Source organism: Lathyrus oleraceus, chromosome 6 (assembly GCF_024323335.1).
Source record: "Lathyrus oleraceus cultivar Zhongwan6 chromosome 6, CAAS_Psat_ZW6_1.0, whole genome shotgun sequence".
Classification (NCBI taxonomy): Eukaryota; Viridiplantae; Streptophyta; class Magnoliopsida; order Fabales; family Fabaceae; genus Lathyrus; species Lathyrus oleraceus.
This window is the reverse complement of record NC_066584.1, coordinates 264,930,886-264,945,384: the sequence shown is the minus strand read 5'-3', so window position 1 is coordinate 264,945,384 and position 14,499 is coordinate 264,930,886. Positions and strand designations below refer to the sequence as shown.

Genomic DNA, 14,499 nt, shown 5'->3' with positions numbered 1-14,499 from the left:
AAGCACAGATCAGCCAAACCAAACCGAGAAAGGGAATACCCTGCAAATGAATAAGCATGAGATGTTGGATGCAAATATGCAGATGATGTTATGCAACGCAAAAGACATGTGACCGGTTCCGGCCATATATACTGAACCACGGGTTGTTCTCTGTGAAGAAATCCTCAAAAGTCGGCAGTCCGGGTATGCAGGTTTAAAGGTTCAGATCCACAAATAAAACCAGTGCCAGAAGTTCGGATCCAGGAAATAGAACCATGACGATCAGGTACCAGGTATCAGATATCAGGGTATGATGAGGTCAAGGGTTCCTGCACACCTGTAAACAACCCACCCAGCTCACATGCGGAGGCTAAAGGGTAGAGACATTGATATCACGGACTCTCAGGCCGAATAGTAATAATACGTCCACCGTTTCCAGTTTGGCATTACCACTATAAGAGGAGTGTCTCAGCCAAGTTCCCATGAAAGTAAGGTAAAGGTCATCCAGACTTAACGGTTCTCCCAGATAGCTCTAGCACTGTAAGAGATCCACAGCACAGAATTCTCTAGAAAGATCCACATCTGAATTGTGTTTTCATATTCCAACATCGGACCGAGACGGAACGTGAGGGAATGTGAAACCACGCTAATCCTAAGTGCACTCAGGCCTGTGTATTGGGCCTATCTCACACAGAACATCCCACTCCCACAAACAAACAACTCAACAGAGCCAACAGACACAGCAATGATATGTACACAAGTGCTAAAAAATAAATAACTGTACAAAAGAATAAACACCCAACAAACAAGAAACCTACAAAAGCTAGGAGGGACTCGCTTAGGGAAACCGGGTCCCCAGCAGAGTCGCCAGCTGCCGCAGCCTAAAAAAATAGGGAATGCGAAAAAACAACCGGCGAAAAAAGAAATGACAGAAGAGTCGCCACCGTGCGTTATTTATCCCAAAGGAGGGAAAGGAAACGCCCGAAGTAAACCTGGAAAAAGGAAAGGAAAAGACAAGGTCTCGCAACCAAATCTTGGGTTCGGGAGTCGATTATGCGAAGGGAAGGTATTAGCACCCCTACGCATCCGTAGTACTCTACGGGATCCACTCTTGTTGTTCTTGTCTAAAGGGTGTGGGTTTATCTAATGTACTATTTACTAAAAGAGGGGTCAAAAGAAAATGACTCGCACGGATGTTGCATCCACTGCATACGTATCTCATATGAATATGAGAATCAGAGTCTTCGTAGCTCGGCTGCCTAAGGGTTAGGGGGATGTGTGCTCGGTAAGACGTCGCGTCTTATGCCTACGTATCTCATCTGGAACGAGAATCAGACCAAAACGTAGTTCGGCTAACTACGGGGTTGGTTTTGGGCGAACGACGTTACTACGCAATCTACCGGATGCTCGACCTTTGGAGACTTACTCGCCTGTAGTAGAAGGAGTAAACGTGTTCTTAGGAGAAGAAAAATCAATGAGTTGTTTGTGTTTTAGGGATGCTCATGCAAAAAGGCAATCCTAGACGAAGGAACCGCGTTACCTTACTTGACATGCAAACGGGAGACTATACGAAGCCTAGCAATCCTATGGGGAGACGATCACGCCATACAAAACAAACATGCATAAAGTAAACACGCCAACAAAGGGGCTCAAACATACATGGGTAGGGCTTTAGTCAAGAGGGGTCATATCAACCTCGACAAACAAGCCATGGGAGGGTAATCGAATGGACTCTTAACCACTGACACTGAACGTCAGGGTGAGCAGATCAAAAGGGTAATGAGGATAAGACCTCATAGCTCTTAACCCTGGACAGGGTGAGCTCATGACAAGGCGTGGGGGTTCAGAAAGATGGAACCCTCTCCACTGACCGGAAGGACAAAAGATCTTGGGCTTTTGTTTTGAAGCATCGACACGTAGTGTGATCTTAAAGAACGACGCACTGAATAACGGGGGATTGACTACTAATCCCTTTTATCCGTCAATTGCCTCTTCATGGAGGTCTTTAGCACTGGTGCCTCTTCTAGGAGGTCTTCGGGCACAAAAGTAAACACACAAAAACATTGCCTCCTATCGAGGTCTTCCAGCTAAGAAAGCGGTAAAAATGTGGGAAAAATAAAGGGATCAAGAGGTCTACCGTACGGATAAAGATCCGAAGTAATAGCAACTAACAACACAAGAAAACCGGAGATCCCTCAAGCTAGCACCATCAAAGAAAGCGAGTCAATACAGGTAATCGGAATAAACCTCCAGGTGGTATCCCACAAATAAAGTGGAATACCGAGCAAGCTGTCTCTTCAAAAGTCATGTGAGCCCTCACAAAAACTCAACAAACAGGTTAGAGTAACAGGATGGAATCAGGAGAAAACAATGCCATGACGAACACAAAACAGATTAGAGCAAACCGAAAAAACAACTGTTGTCGCGATCGCTGCTGCTTCGCTTAGCGAAAGCTTAGCGAAGCTTCGCTGCGTGCTCGCCTAGCGAGGTGCTAGCGAGCGCCTGCGGGTTTTTGGTTCTTCATGGATAACAGTACGATCTCAGAAACCCCAAACCCCGTGGTCTCCATTTCAGAAATTAAGTGATTAAACATTCAAAGTATTGTTTTATGCATATCTAAACCCGTGGGCAAAACCTAATGATACCTCATACATTCAGAGAATTCAAATTGAAAGCATAGAGTATTAGGAATAAGGGCAAACCTGATTAGAAGGATCGATTAAAATCGAATGGCACGTCCGGGCTTCCAAAGCAACGTTAGGGTTTGCGTGAGATGGGGGTGAAAAGTGTGTGAGTCAGAGTGAACTTTTCAGAGCTGTCTGGAGGCTGCTGCAGATTAGTTCGTCTCTCTCCTTCTCTCCCTCTTTTTCTCTAGGGTTTTGTTCCACTGAAACTCTAGTATTTATAACCCGATTTTCGTGGCTTGGTGGGCTCAAATGAGGGCAACTCAAGCCCATGACTTTCTGTTATTTTTCTCAAAACGCGTGGGCTTCGCCTAGCGAAGGATCTGCTCGCTTAGCGAGCATGATAGTTCAAGGTTCGCTAGGCGAACCATTCTGCTCGCCTAGCGAGCACGATAGCTCATGAACAGATTTTTGCTCCTTCAAGATTAGCGTTCTGAATGATGAATAGACCCCATTTGAACCTGTTGGAAGTGACTCAAGTCTTTCCCTTGTGTTGACTGATCACCCGGATAGAACCCGCAAAGTGTCTTGGATGATGTTCAAGCTTCTTGGATCTGATTCTGATTGACATGATGCAATATGAAATGTTACATGACCTAAAAATGAATGCATGAATGAGGATGATAAATTTTGGGGTGTTACAGGTTTGAACTATATTTTCACGAGGCTAAACGAGTTAATAATGTAAGCTCCGATAGCGCAAAGTGTGGATGCACAATTGTGAAAACATATGGTCTCTCATGTGCTTGTGTTATTGCTAAAAAGGTGAAATCTGGTATTGATCACCTCATAGCATGTGTGTATGATAGAGTGTGTATTGATGTTACACAATATAGTTTTTCGAAAACCTTTTCTCCATTGTGCATCGCCCCACCTCAAAATCCAAATGATCGTATTATGTGTATTGAGTGGTTTCAAAATAACGATATTTTGTTCAAGTTTACTTGAAACTGGGATGTCCTATACCACTTACATCACCAAAAGGACAGCCCAATCAATAACAAAAGTCGAGACTTGGTCGAACCATTTTGTGAAAAGGATGTAAGAGTTCGAGAAATTGAGCAACATTGAAAGAGAATCAAATGCACAAAAGTTAAAAGGGATACTACCCTAGATTTAGTTGGCGACAAATATTTCGATTTGTTTTAATTTATTGTTTAACCAGACAAATAAGTGTATGTAATTGTGTCTAAATATTAATGAAGTTTAATCTATACAATTTCTTAATATTTTAATATATGTTTTATCTTTCCCATAACATCTATTCATTTGTCAAACAAAGTCTTCAATTAGGTTCTGTTTTCAAAGATTTTGTTTTCTGCCTGTTTATGAGAAGTTCCAGAGATGTATCTCAAAAACAAGATAATAGAGTGCGGAACCAGAGACATATCTGTGAAGTCAGCATGTCAGATTTTGAATGGTCCACATTTGTCTACAACTTCTATAAATTAATGTGCTTTTGTTTTTTATTTCACACAAACTAAAAATGTCACAAATAAACATCATATGATAGGTCACAATGTCTCCTTCTCCAGCGCAACACTCAGACAAAAGTTTAACCTCAACGAGTACACCATTCTTGCAGATCTAAAATACATTATCTCTTATCTTACGAAGACAATCGAAAAATTGTGAAGCTCGAGTACCGTTCACCGTCGATTGATAATGGAGATAAGATTGAGTTCAACAACTTTGAGCTCAAGACAGATACAGATGTAAGGACTATATGGAATACATTTTTCCGTTTCGAAACAAAAATTTCGTTCGAGTTGGAAACGACAATTTCAAGATCAATCGAAGATATTATGAAGATGTTGAAGCGATCACCTGAATATTGAAATATAATGTTGCATTTTATATTGAAATCATCTATGTAATGTTAATTTTATGTTATGAATGTTAATTTTATTTTGACAAATTACAAATTTTTTATCTGCCTTTGCTACTACTATACATATATCTACATACATATTCCGAAAATACATCTGAGGTATTAAAAAAACTCAACTAATAGGACGTCACTCAGAATTGCCTACGTAGTGTGTGTATTGAGTGCGTCCGAAAATGCATCTCCAGAATCTGAGGAGCATTTTAATTTTCGCGTGGTGCGTAACTAACATATACGATGCATTAAGAAATTCTCAAAATCATTCTACATATATACCAAAAATATCTCTATGACACTTGTTAATTAAATTTCTCCACAATATCTGGTTCTAACAAAAAAAAAGACTGACCTATAGGACACTGATGAAAATGTCAAGCTCTTAATTTAATCCGGAAAAAGCTGAAAGTATACAATAGTTGTACCACTAAAAAGAAATTAAGGAAAAAAAACCTTGCCCAACACATTGGATATTTTTACTTCCATTTTTGGATAGGAGATGACGATGGTAATCTAGAATTTGCAGCACATGGGTCATGAGAAGATTGTTTGCAGAACCAATTCCTCAACTTTTGTGAATTCAAAACCTAGGGGTATATTTGCATCAAGCATTATGAAACCTCACTAGAATCTTCTGAATCTGAACTATCAACCATCTTCTCAAGCGAATCTAGGTTGCCGGCTTCTGAAGTTGTGTGTAATCTGAGTTGATCCGCATCTTCACTGAGGAAAAAGAAAACCAAGAAACATTTCTATCAGAGAATGCTATTTTAGTATTCTGACAATAAAGACCTAAAAAAACGGATTTCTAGCATGCTGTTCACTCATGGCATCTTGTATCTATCTTTAAGAAAATTCAAAGAGAGGAAATAATAGTTAGAAGTAAAATGTATAAATAAAGCATTGATTCTTCTGACTTTTTTCCGATCAATCTTAACTAGTATGAACTAAAAAACTATAGAAACCAAGAATATAGAGCATACTCTGTTACTCCGAAGATTTCCTTAACAAATAAGGAGCTATCCCTTGAACAAAACTCTGGCAGCTGGAATCAGAACAATAGGAGAAAATCAAAACAAATCATACATTAAGACGTTACACAACAGACACAATAACAAGAATGGACATTAGCCTTTTACTCGAAAAAATATTTTTTTTTAAAAGTATCCGAAAAACTCTGAGCAGCAAGCAACCAAATTATTAAATGTTAACAGTTAACACATATATCCAAGAATTAACAAAAGGTTTCCTCCTAATACCAGAAAATAGAACAAATAGTTCAACTATATATATATATGCTATTTTCTGCTATTATGTGATAACTTATTGAAATATGAACCACTCCTCACACTCAACACAATGAATGTGTTGGAGGCTGCAATAATGAAGGCATCCCAAATGCCCCCGTTAGGCAGCTAGGGGCGGACCACAATTAAGGCAGAATTACCAACATGTTCAAACAACTGAAGACAGGTTACTCTACCTTCTTTTCCATAACAAGTGTTATCTCAACTCTCTCAAAAAAAACTCATTCACCTTCTCATATCCATCATAACACTATGATCTCTGTATCTTAACCTTGGTTAATGACTCCTTACTTTCGGTAGGCCAATGAGTCTTAGCATTCAATCGTGTACAGCATTAGAGGTCTTATAATTGTGTGATAAGTGATTTATGTTAAGCATGTGTGGTACTTTTGTATCACAAATTACACTGAAGCAATTCTTATGTTTCATCCACATTACTTGAACCCTAAGGTTTGCATCTCTACTTATTTCCTCATCAATTTGTATGATGGATTCAAGATACTTAAGCCATAAGACTTGTGTGGCATGGTATATTACTGGGGTTTTACATATCAATAAAAAAATTCAGTAGTATTGGTCCATAATAATTGTTGAATAAATCCATAAACCACAGTTGAGATTACCATATCAGTCGTACCTGTGGCACTGAATGGCTCTGAGCACATAATTACATATATTGTATTTTACATACAGAAAAAAAGACAGTGTCATGTTAAATAGACTGTTTAAGGCGACTTACTTCAGATAGATAGAAGACCTTTCCAAAAAGGGCTTGAACAGCTAGTTTTCTCTTGAAACCCTTTTCAGTATAACCTGATTTATTCATTACAATAGGCCCTAAACATCATTGAAAGAAAATTGAAGTCAGATAATAGAAATAATCATGTCTGAATTCCTTCATCTAACTACATACTAGCCGAAAAAATGATTTCATGGACTGAATGATAAAAAAAATAAGGGGAAATGGGAAAGGTTAGTTTTCTCATGATTAGCGATTCTGTATCCATCTTTTCTGACTCACAACTTTCTCTATTATTTACCCGTGTGTTAACTTCAAAACAGCTTTATAGTAATGGTAAACAAGAGTATACAAACCCCAAATGCTACCGCAGCCAACTGAGAAACAGCATCCTTCATACAAAGTTGCAATTTCACGAATATTATCAATAGCACACCATAGTGGAAGAGTGGCATGTCTATGTCTCAGCCTCCAACCACTATGAGAATCAACTAGTGTTGCATTTCACTCTTGTGGGAGTTTGACCATACCAGATCAATGTTACTCACAATACTACTAAAAATCCCTTTTATTTTATACAAATTCCTTTTTCTATCACTGCTATGTTATCCAAATTCCTTAGTACCACTGTTAGTGGTTAACCTATTTTTCCCATACCTATGGGTTGATTTATTGGGAAGGGATGAAACAGGACATTCAACTGTTTAAGACAAGCTGTGACATTGTCAGAGAAATATATCAGAGTTTATCCTTGCAGGGATTCTACAGCCTTTACCTATTCCTACTAACATATTATGGGGATCTTGATTAATATCTTTGGCAGGTTACAAAAAAATTGATGGTAAAGAAACAATTCTGCTGGTGCCTGGTGGTTGAATTGCTTGCAAAATATGTCCACATTATTTAACTATCTTGTTCTCTTACTGGTACGGATCTAACCGAGGCTTTTTTCAAAGAGGTGATTCAGTTGCATGGTTTTTCAGCATCAATAGTCTTGGAGGGACTCTGACATGGTGGTATTGCTTGACTAAGTTGTTTCATTTAGATGGTACCAAACAAATTCATTTTTTTAATGGCATGTGCTAGTATAGTTAGTATCATATTGGGGTGCAGATTGATCCCTCTCCCTCCTAATCATTAATTACTCCACCACCCCAACCACCAAGCCAACCTTATATATCAAAAACAAACAAACAAATTCAGTTTGACTTATTGTCCGAAATCAAGTTGCCAGTCAAAAGTGATGAATAAGTGTATGGAGAACAATTTGAGATGCTTGACAGGTAAATAAAAAAACAATGGCATAAATAAAACCATATATGACCAAGACCCTTCTAAGTTACCCAAAGGAACTACTTTCCCCGGAAAGATACTTCCGAATAGTGTTTTTCATTGCATTTCCTACCTTTTAAAACCATTTTATTTGAGCCATTTCAGTTGGGCTAGTGATGGTGAATTGTTTGGGTAATTTGTAGAGTCATAGGTTTGAAGCTATATCTCACAAATTCTATCAAAAAGACATGAGCATTTGAGCTTGACAACATGGACCCAGATACTAAACCTTTGTCAATACAAGGAGCAAACCAGAGAAAAATAATCCTGTTCACTCATCACTGCAGTTGATCGGAATACTTTTCTACACAGCCTAGGACAAAATAAACTACCACGTACAAGGATTACTCAGATGAAAACTGTCCAATATTAAAAAGACATTACCTTTGTCTCTAACAATTCTTCGTGAAATTTCATTTAGAATCTCAGCAACTTGTGAGTCCTTTAATCCAGAAGCTCTCCTTAATTGAATTAAATCAGCTACAACATCAGGGTTAAATGGTTTCTCGTTCAGAGCATATCGGATGTATTTGCGCAAAATTTCTTCCAAGACAAAACCTGTCTGGATATGAATTTTTTGTTACTTAAAATCAATGACACATGCAGAGGAAGTCAAAAGTATGGTAAGCCAGCAAACAGAAAAATGAATTTCCATGAGATTTTTCCAGCCAGCAAAATGAAAGCTAAGAACTACTTTCTTGATCTAGACAGATGGCATGATCCTTTATTAAAGAAACATTTGCACAGAAAAAACATATCATGATTAGGAATCGAAGCATATACACATCAACAACAAAAGTTTCACCTAAGGTTAGACAGGCAAAATCCAATATTTCAGACAGACCGTTAATATATATACTACAAAGAATATTACAATGACTTGATGATGGTAATTTTATACAATACCAGTTTAGAACTTATGGTCTTTTAGTGGAATCATTGTTCTTATTTTGTAAAACCAAGATACATTATCAATAATGACGAAACCGAAATAAATAGGAGCAAATAGCCAAATACTCAGCCTTATAGATTAGTATGTAAAAGAAAACAGTGTTTCTAATGCAAATGATAAGCAATCAAGTATGTCAAGTTACCCCCATCTGATAGGCAGTCATGCAGAAGAACATAAAAAAAGAAAAATAAGTTATCATTATTTAAAAATTAAAACTAGAAATCAGTTCATGATTTAACCTTGTGCGGAATACCAGAAAAGGAGAAGTAACAAATGATTCAATTCAGTGTTCTGAATATGAGATTCACTATATGTAGTTGCAGATAGTGTTACGACTATCGTGATAGTGAAATATTTTACCTTGCTGTGGATTTTTAATCTGTTACCCTAGCATTGTATGACACTGATTCTCAACAGATAAGAAGAATCTACTCTGCTGTCAGTTATACTATTGCTACAAATTTCTCCACATACTTCCTATCAAGGTAGCACTTGTTACATTACAACCCAAAAGAAAAGGAGGGCTGAAGATCAACTGGCCTAGCAGTTGTCTCATGGGCCCAAGGAATAGGAAGTGTAAGGAGAAACAAAGGACAGTTGAGAAAGAATCTTGTGATGGATGAAGAGGAGCTAGTTGAGATGGGAGAGTTCGTTAATGATGGTGGGGAAGTTATCAAATAGTAGGAGAAACATATGTTAGTTGTGAATAAAGAGTTTCCCTATGTAATCAAATTATTATCATCAATAAATCTTGTATTTACATCTATCTTGCAGGTTTCTTTAATTTCAAATAGTTGAGAATATTGGTTTGTATCAGAAATCAACATACATGGGGAAGAACAAAGCTTCTCTACCCATTATTGACGCAGATTCAAAAAGTGATTCCATAACCCCTAGACAAAATGTGAGGCCATATATTATTCAACAGCAAATGTCAAATAGTGACCACATGTCATATTCAAGGTTTTAGAAAAAGGTCTGCAACTGCAACACAGACCTGCAATATCAAGAGTTTTTCTATATCTCTATGACTATAAAGTGTCAGCAGTTGCAGTCACATTTGTATACAATTTTTCACAATAACAAAGATTGCGACAAAAATTAATTACAAACTCAGGTCTACAGCGAAAATATAAAGGTTTTAGATGTCTCTACAACTGAAATCGCGGTTGCATTTGCTCGCATTCTGCGACAATATCATGGTTTGCAGCATAACTACAATCACAATTTAGAATCATACCCAACTACAATTTAAAGTAAATATTTTCTATAACTCACCTTATTTTCGATTCCTTTGAGATCATCAACCTTAACTTCATCTCGTCCTCTTTGTAACAAATCATCAACAGACTTACACAACAACGCATTTTTACCAACCTGAAACAAACACACAAACATTATAATTTCCTATAAGCCCAATGAACAAAAAAAATCCAAAGGAACAAAAAAACCAACCAATTTCCTGCGTTGTGCTTTGGGAGAACTGAATTTCCTAACGGTTTTAACAAACGCAATAACGAAAGTAAGACCAGCATAACCAAGAGGAACGGCGAGAATCCACGGCAATGAAGTGGGACCCACTCTCGGACCGGGAATCGCTTGGGTAACAGAACCGGTGAACTCAACGAGGTCGAGAGCTTTCTCTTGAATCCACGGAAGTTCCTCTTCTACTTCAACCTCAACAACTTCATCTTGTCTAGATTGTTTAGGGTTATTGTTACTGGAAGGGTTTTTCGATGATGACGCTGAAGCAACGGTTGAGATTGAAGTAGGTGATGATAAGAGTGGTTTTGGGTGGAGTGTAGGGAAAAAGAAGGGTTGAGATTGAAAAGGGGTTAGGGATGGGTTTTTGTTTGGGAGAGAGAGAAAATGGGAAGTGAGAGAAGAAGTGAAAGCCATTGGAATGGAGTTTGGAGAATTTCTGGGTCTGTGAAGGTTCAAACGTTAATCCTCTTCTTCTTCGGTTTATGATGTGTACCCGCAGGGTTTATTTATTTTGAATACTCCTTTCAAAAATTTGTTTTAAAATACACTTATTAATTTTTTTAAAATATTACTAATATTCTCAAAGTCAATATTAAATTATATAGGAAGAATAGTTTAATGGAATAGGTTAATGTTCTTGTGTACATGGTAAGAGAAGAACATATTGCATCAAGTAAAATGGTTAAATATAAGAAAACTTGTTCTAAATAATGAAGATATTTTCATATCAATTATATTTGATATTTTTAACTTATTAGCATCAGAGACAATGAATCATTTTATATAGAGTCTAAAAATATATGCATGATAATTTTTTAGGATGATCAAATAATTTTTAGAATTTATTTTGTGTTGCAATTTATCATCTATTTTCCTACCTTTTACGTAAGTAATATTATCATTAAACTAAGAAATTATTGATTGACCAAGTTATTTACGAAGCTTATTGATTTTCTACTCTTTGGATTCGTCTTTATGAGTTCATGATGGACTCTGTTTGCTGGGATTCTTGTTTAAACTTTTACTTTTTAGATTATTTAGAATTCTTTTTTGTAGTTTCGTGTTACTAATAAAAGGTTACGTTACTCATGAAAGATTAGTAGATTAATTATCCAGCAAGAGAAAGAAGGCATTAGATTAATTATCCAGCAAGGAGAAAGAAGGCATTGTTCTATAATCATGTTGTTCTCAATTCACTTCCTTAAGGTTACGAGTTTGTATACGCGATGCACAATTTTTAAAAAATTAGGTATATAGCTTAGAACATTATTTAAATTCCATTCAAATATACTAATTGATATGTTATAAATAAAAATATTATTTAATTTATTTAATTAAAACATAATATCCTATGAGAAAAAAGGCTATGCACTGACAGTGTAAAAATATTTTACATTGTCAACCAATCAGAAATGTGCATCCCGTCAAATCACATATTTAATTTTAAAATACTGGTATGACAGGACAGAATGTTATAATTCTATTGAATAATGGTGTAAAGAAAGTTTATAATTAATCTCTTGTTTAATTATAATAGAATATGTGAAATTAATTGACATTATGCATGAATGAGCTAACATTTACGATTATATATATATATATATATATATATATATATATATATATATATATATATATATATATATATATATATATATATATATATATATATATATATATATATATGAATGAATCTATTAAGAATTAAGAGAGATGATCGTGTCACCGTACACTCTCCTTGCATGATGAATTACTGTTTTTCATGGTGTGTAATGCATGTTATACTCAATTAAACTAACTTAGAGCACACATGTTCACCAAATCCATTTGAGTTCTTTAAATTAGACATATCCAATTTTTTATATTATTTTACTCTTTTCGATTAGTTAAACAACTCAATTACATATTTTAAAGATCCATACAATTCTTTAAAGAAAAACTTCACAATATATCTCCCTTATATTAGTTTTGGCACCTTTTTTATTAAAAAAATTCTAAAAAGAGAAACAAATAAAAGAACTCGGTTTATTGTGAATACGTTTGTAAACTAAAGAACACTTTTTTCATTTAATTATCTATTGGCTTCGGACAGTGTGGCCTAAAAACCTGTGTATGAACAGTGAGAGAACACTAATAATTATGCTCTTAGTTCTCATAATACTTTCCCACAAAACAAGGAGGGATGTAAGTCACGATTTTGAGATTGATTCAAAGGTCTTGAAATGCAGTCGTGCCAAGTGGTTTTGTTGAGAGTGTTGCAAATTATATCTTACTAGGCACATGCTCAATTTTCATTTTCTTGACAATAATCCTTTCACCAATAAAGTGAATGTCCAACTCAATGTGTTTGGTCCTAACATAGAGGATAGGATTCTGCAAAATGAGAACATCAATGAGATTATCCTACAAGAGTGTAGGAGGAAGAAAATGCACGGCCAGTTCATTGAGGAGCAGCTCAACCCATAAAGCTCTTAAGTAGTGTGATTAAGAGCACAATATTATGCTTTAATATTGGATGTCGCAACTAGAGGTTGATTCTTAGAGCTCAATGAAATGAGATTTGAACCAAAAAAGATGCAGGATCCCAAGGTAGATATACGATCATTAGGTTTAGTGGCCCAATCAGAGTCACTATAAGCCGATAGAGAAATCTTGTGAGGTAAGGAAGCAGGTACAAGCAGCAAGCAATGAGAAATAGTGCAACTGAGGTACCGCAACATAATTTTCACTGCAGGCCAATGAGACTCAGAAGGATATTCCATAGATTGACAGTCTTTATTCACACTAAATGCAATATTTGGTCTAATAAGAGTGAAATATTATAGAGCTCCAAGTATAAACTTGTATTGATGAGGATCTAAAAGTGGAGAAGAGTCATGCTTGTTAAGCTTATAGGAACTGAGAATACGTGTTATGACTCCATTGGCATTACACATTTTAGCTTGATTAGGTAAGTCTCGAATGTATTTGGTCTGTGTAAGGAGCAAACTACCAGTTGTAAAATGGTTGACTTCTGTACTTGTCAAAAAGTACAAGAGTGTGTTATACCCCTAAGCTAGTAGGGATGACCAGATGCCTTAGTATTTTTTGGTAGTGAGGGCTTACTCGCAGTGATGAGAGGCTAGAGGCCCTGTTTGTTGGTGTTTATAGTGATGAGAGAGGATCAACCCACGTGAGGTGATATGCTCTTTATTTGTGTTATGTTGGGTAAGTTATGATATGTCTCATAAACCCTAAGGTTGGGGTATTTATATAGGCACCTTGAGCCTAGGGTTTCCTTGAGTATGACACTCACTCAGTCAATGTTGGACCGTTGAAACCCTATTTCCTATAGAGATGAGGGTGTTGGCCATGACTTTTCTTTGGCTAAGGAACGTCTTTTCCCATGTTTCCCACGCCTGGGCGAGTAGGGAGTACTCAGGAAGAGTCAGTCTCTAATGAAGGATGACAGATAGGATTCGCCCCTTAAGGGTAATTAGCATTCCCCCAACCTTAATGGGTCTTTTACAAATATATCACTACATAGTCCATTGAGCACAAAGGCTTTAACAAAGGGATAATTGCTTTAAAACACATAGCATCAGAGGAGTTTTTCCAAGGGGACCCAAGCCTCTCAAGCGAGACATTAAACCCCTTGGATGGGTCTTCGAGTTAGATCTCGCTCAAGGAAACTCCATGTTACTCGGGCGGGGCATTTAAATGAGCATGTTTGAAGGGACTCTTGGTCCTTCAGGCGAGATTATGTGTTGTGCCTTGGTTGATGAGACTGCAAGTCCCTTAGGCGAGACCTTGAGCCCCTTAGGAAGGACTTCCATCAAGCCTTCAGACAAGCCTTTACTTAAAGTCTCTAGATCCAGACTTCGATCGCACCCCTTGGGCTGAACATTAAGTTTGATATCGCATGAGAAAACTCCAAGTTATAAAGGCGGGGCATTAAGATAAGCTTGTTTTATGGGATTCTTAGTTCCTCAGGAAAGATTATATGTTGTGCCTAGGATGATGAGACTCCAAGTCCCTCTAGAGAGGCGTTGAGCCTTTTGGGGGAAACTTTTATCAAACCCTCAAACAAAACCTTACAAAAAGTCTCTTGAGCCAGACTACGATCGCACCATTGGGCTGAACTTCAAGTTAGATCC

The 14,499-nt window shown here is 36.8% G+C and overlaps 1 protein-coding gene across 1 annotated transcript; it reads right to left on the bottom strand.

The window, feature by feature from the left end:
* Window positions 1-4,801: 4,801 nt before the first annotated feature.
* Window positions 4,802-10,877, bottom strand: LOC127092757 (uncharacterized). Its single transcript, XM_051031646.1, has 6 exons — window positions 10,334-10,877; window positions 10,157-10,255; window positions 8,311-8,488; window positions 6,595-6,692; window positions 5,532-5,593; window positions 4,802-5,271 (listed from the first exon to the last, which is right to left on the bottom strand). Exons 1-6 carry the CDS (start codon window positions 10,775-10,777, stop codon window positions 5,160-5,162), a joined length of 993 nt encoding a protein of 330 aa, XP_050887603.1. The 5' UTR covers window positions 10,778-10,877; the 3' UTR covers window positions 4,802-5,159.
* Window positions 10,878-14,499: the final 3,622 nt, after the last annotated feature.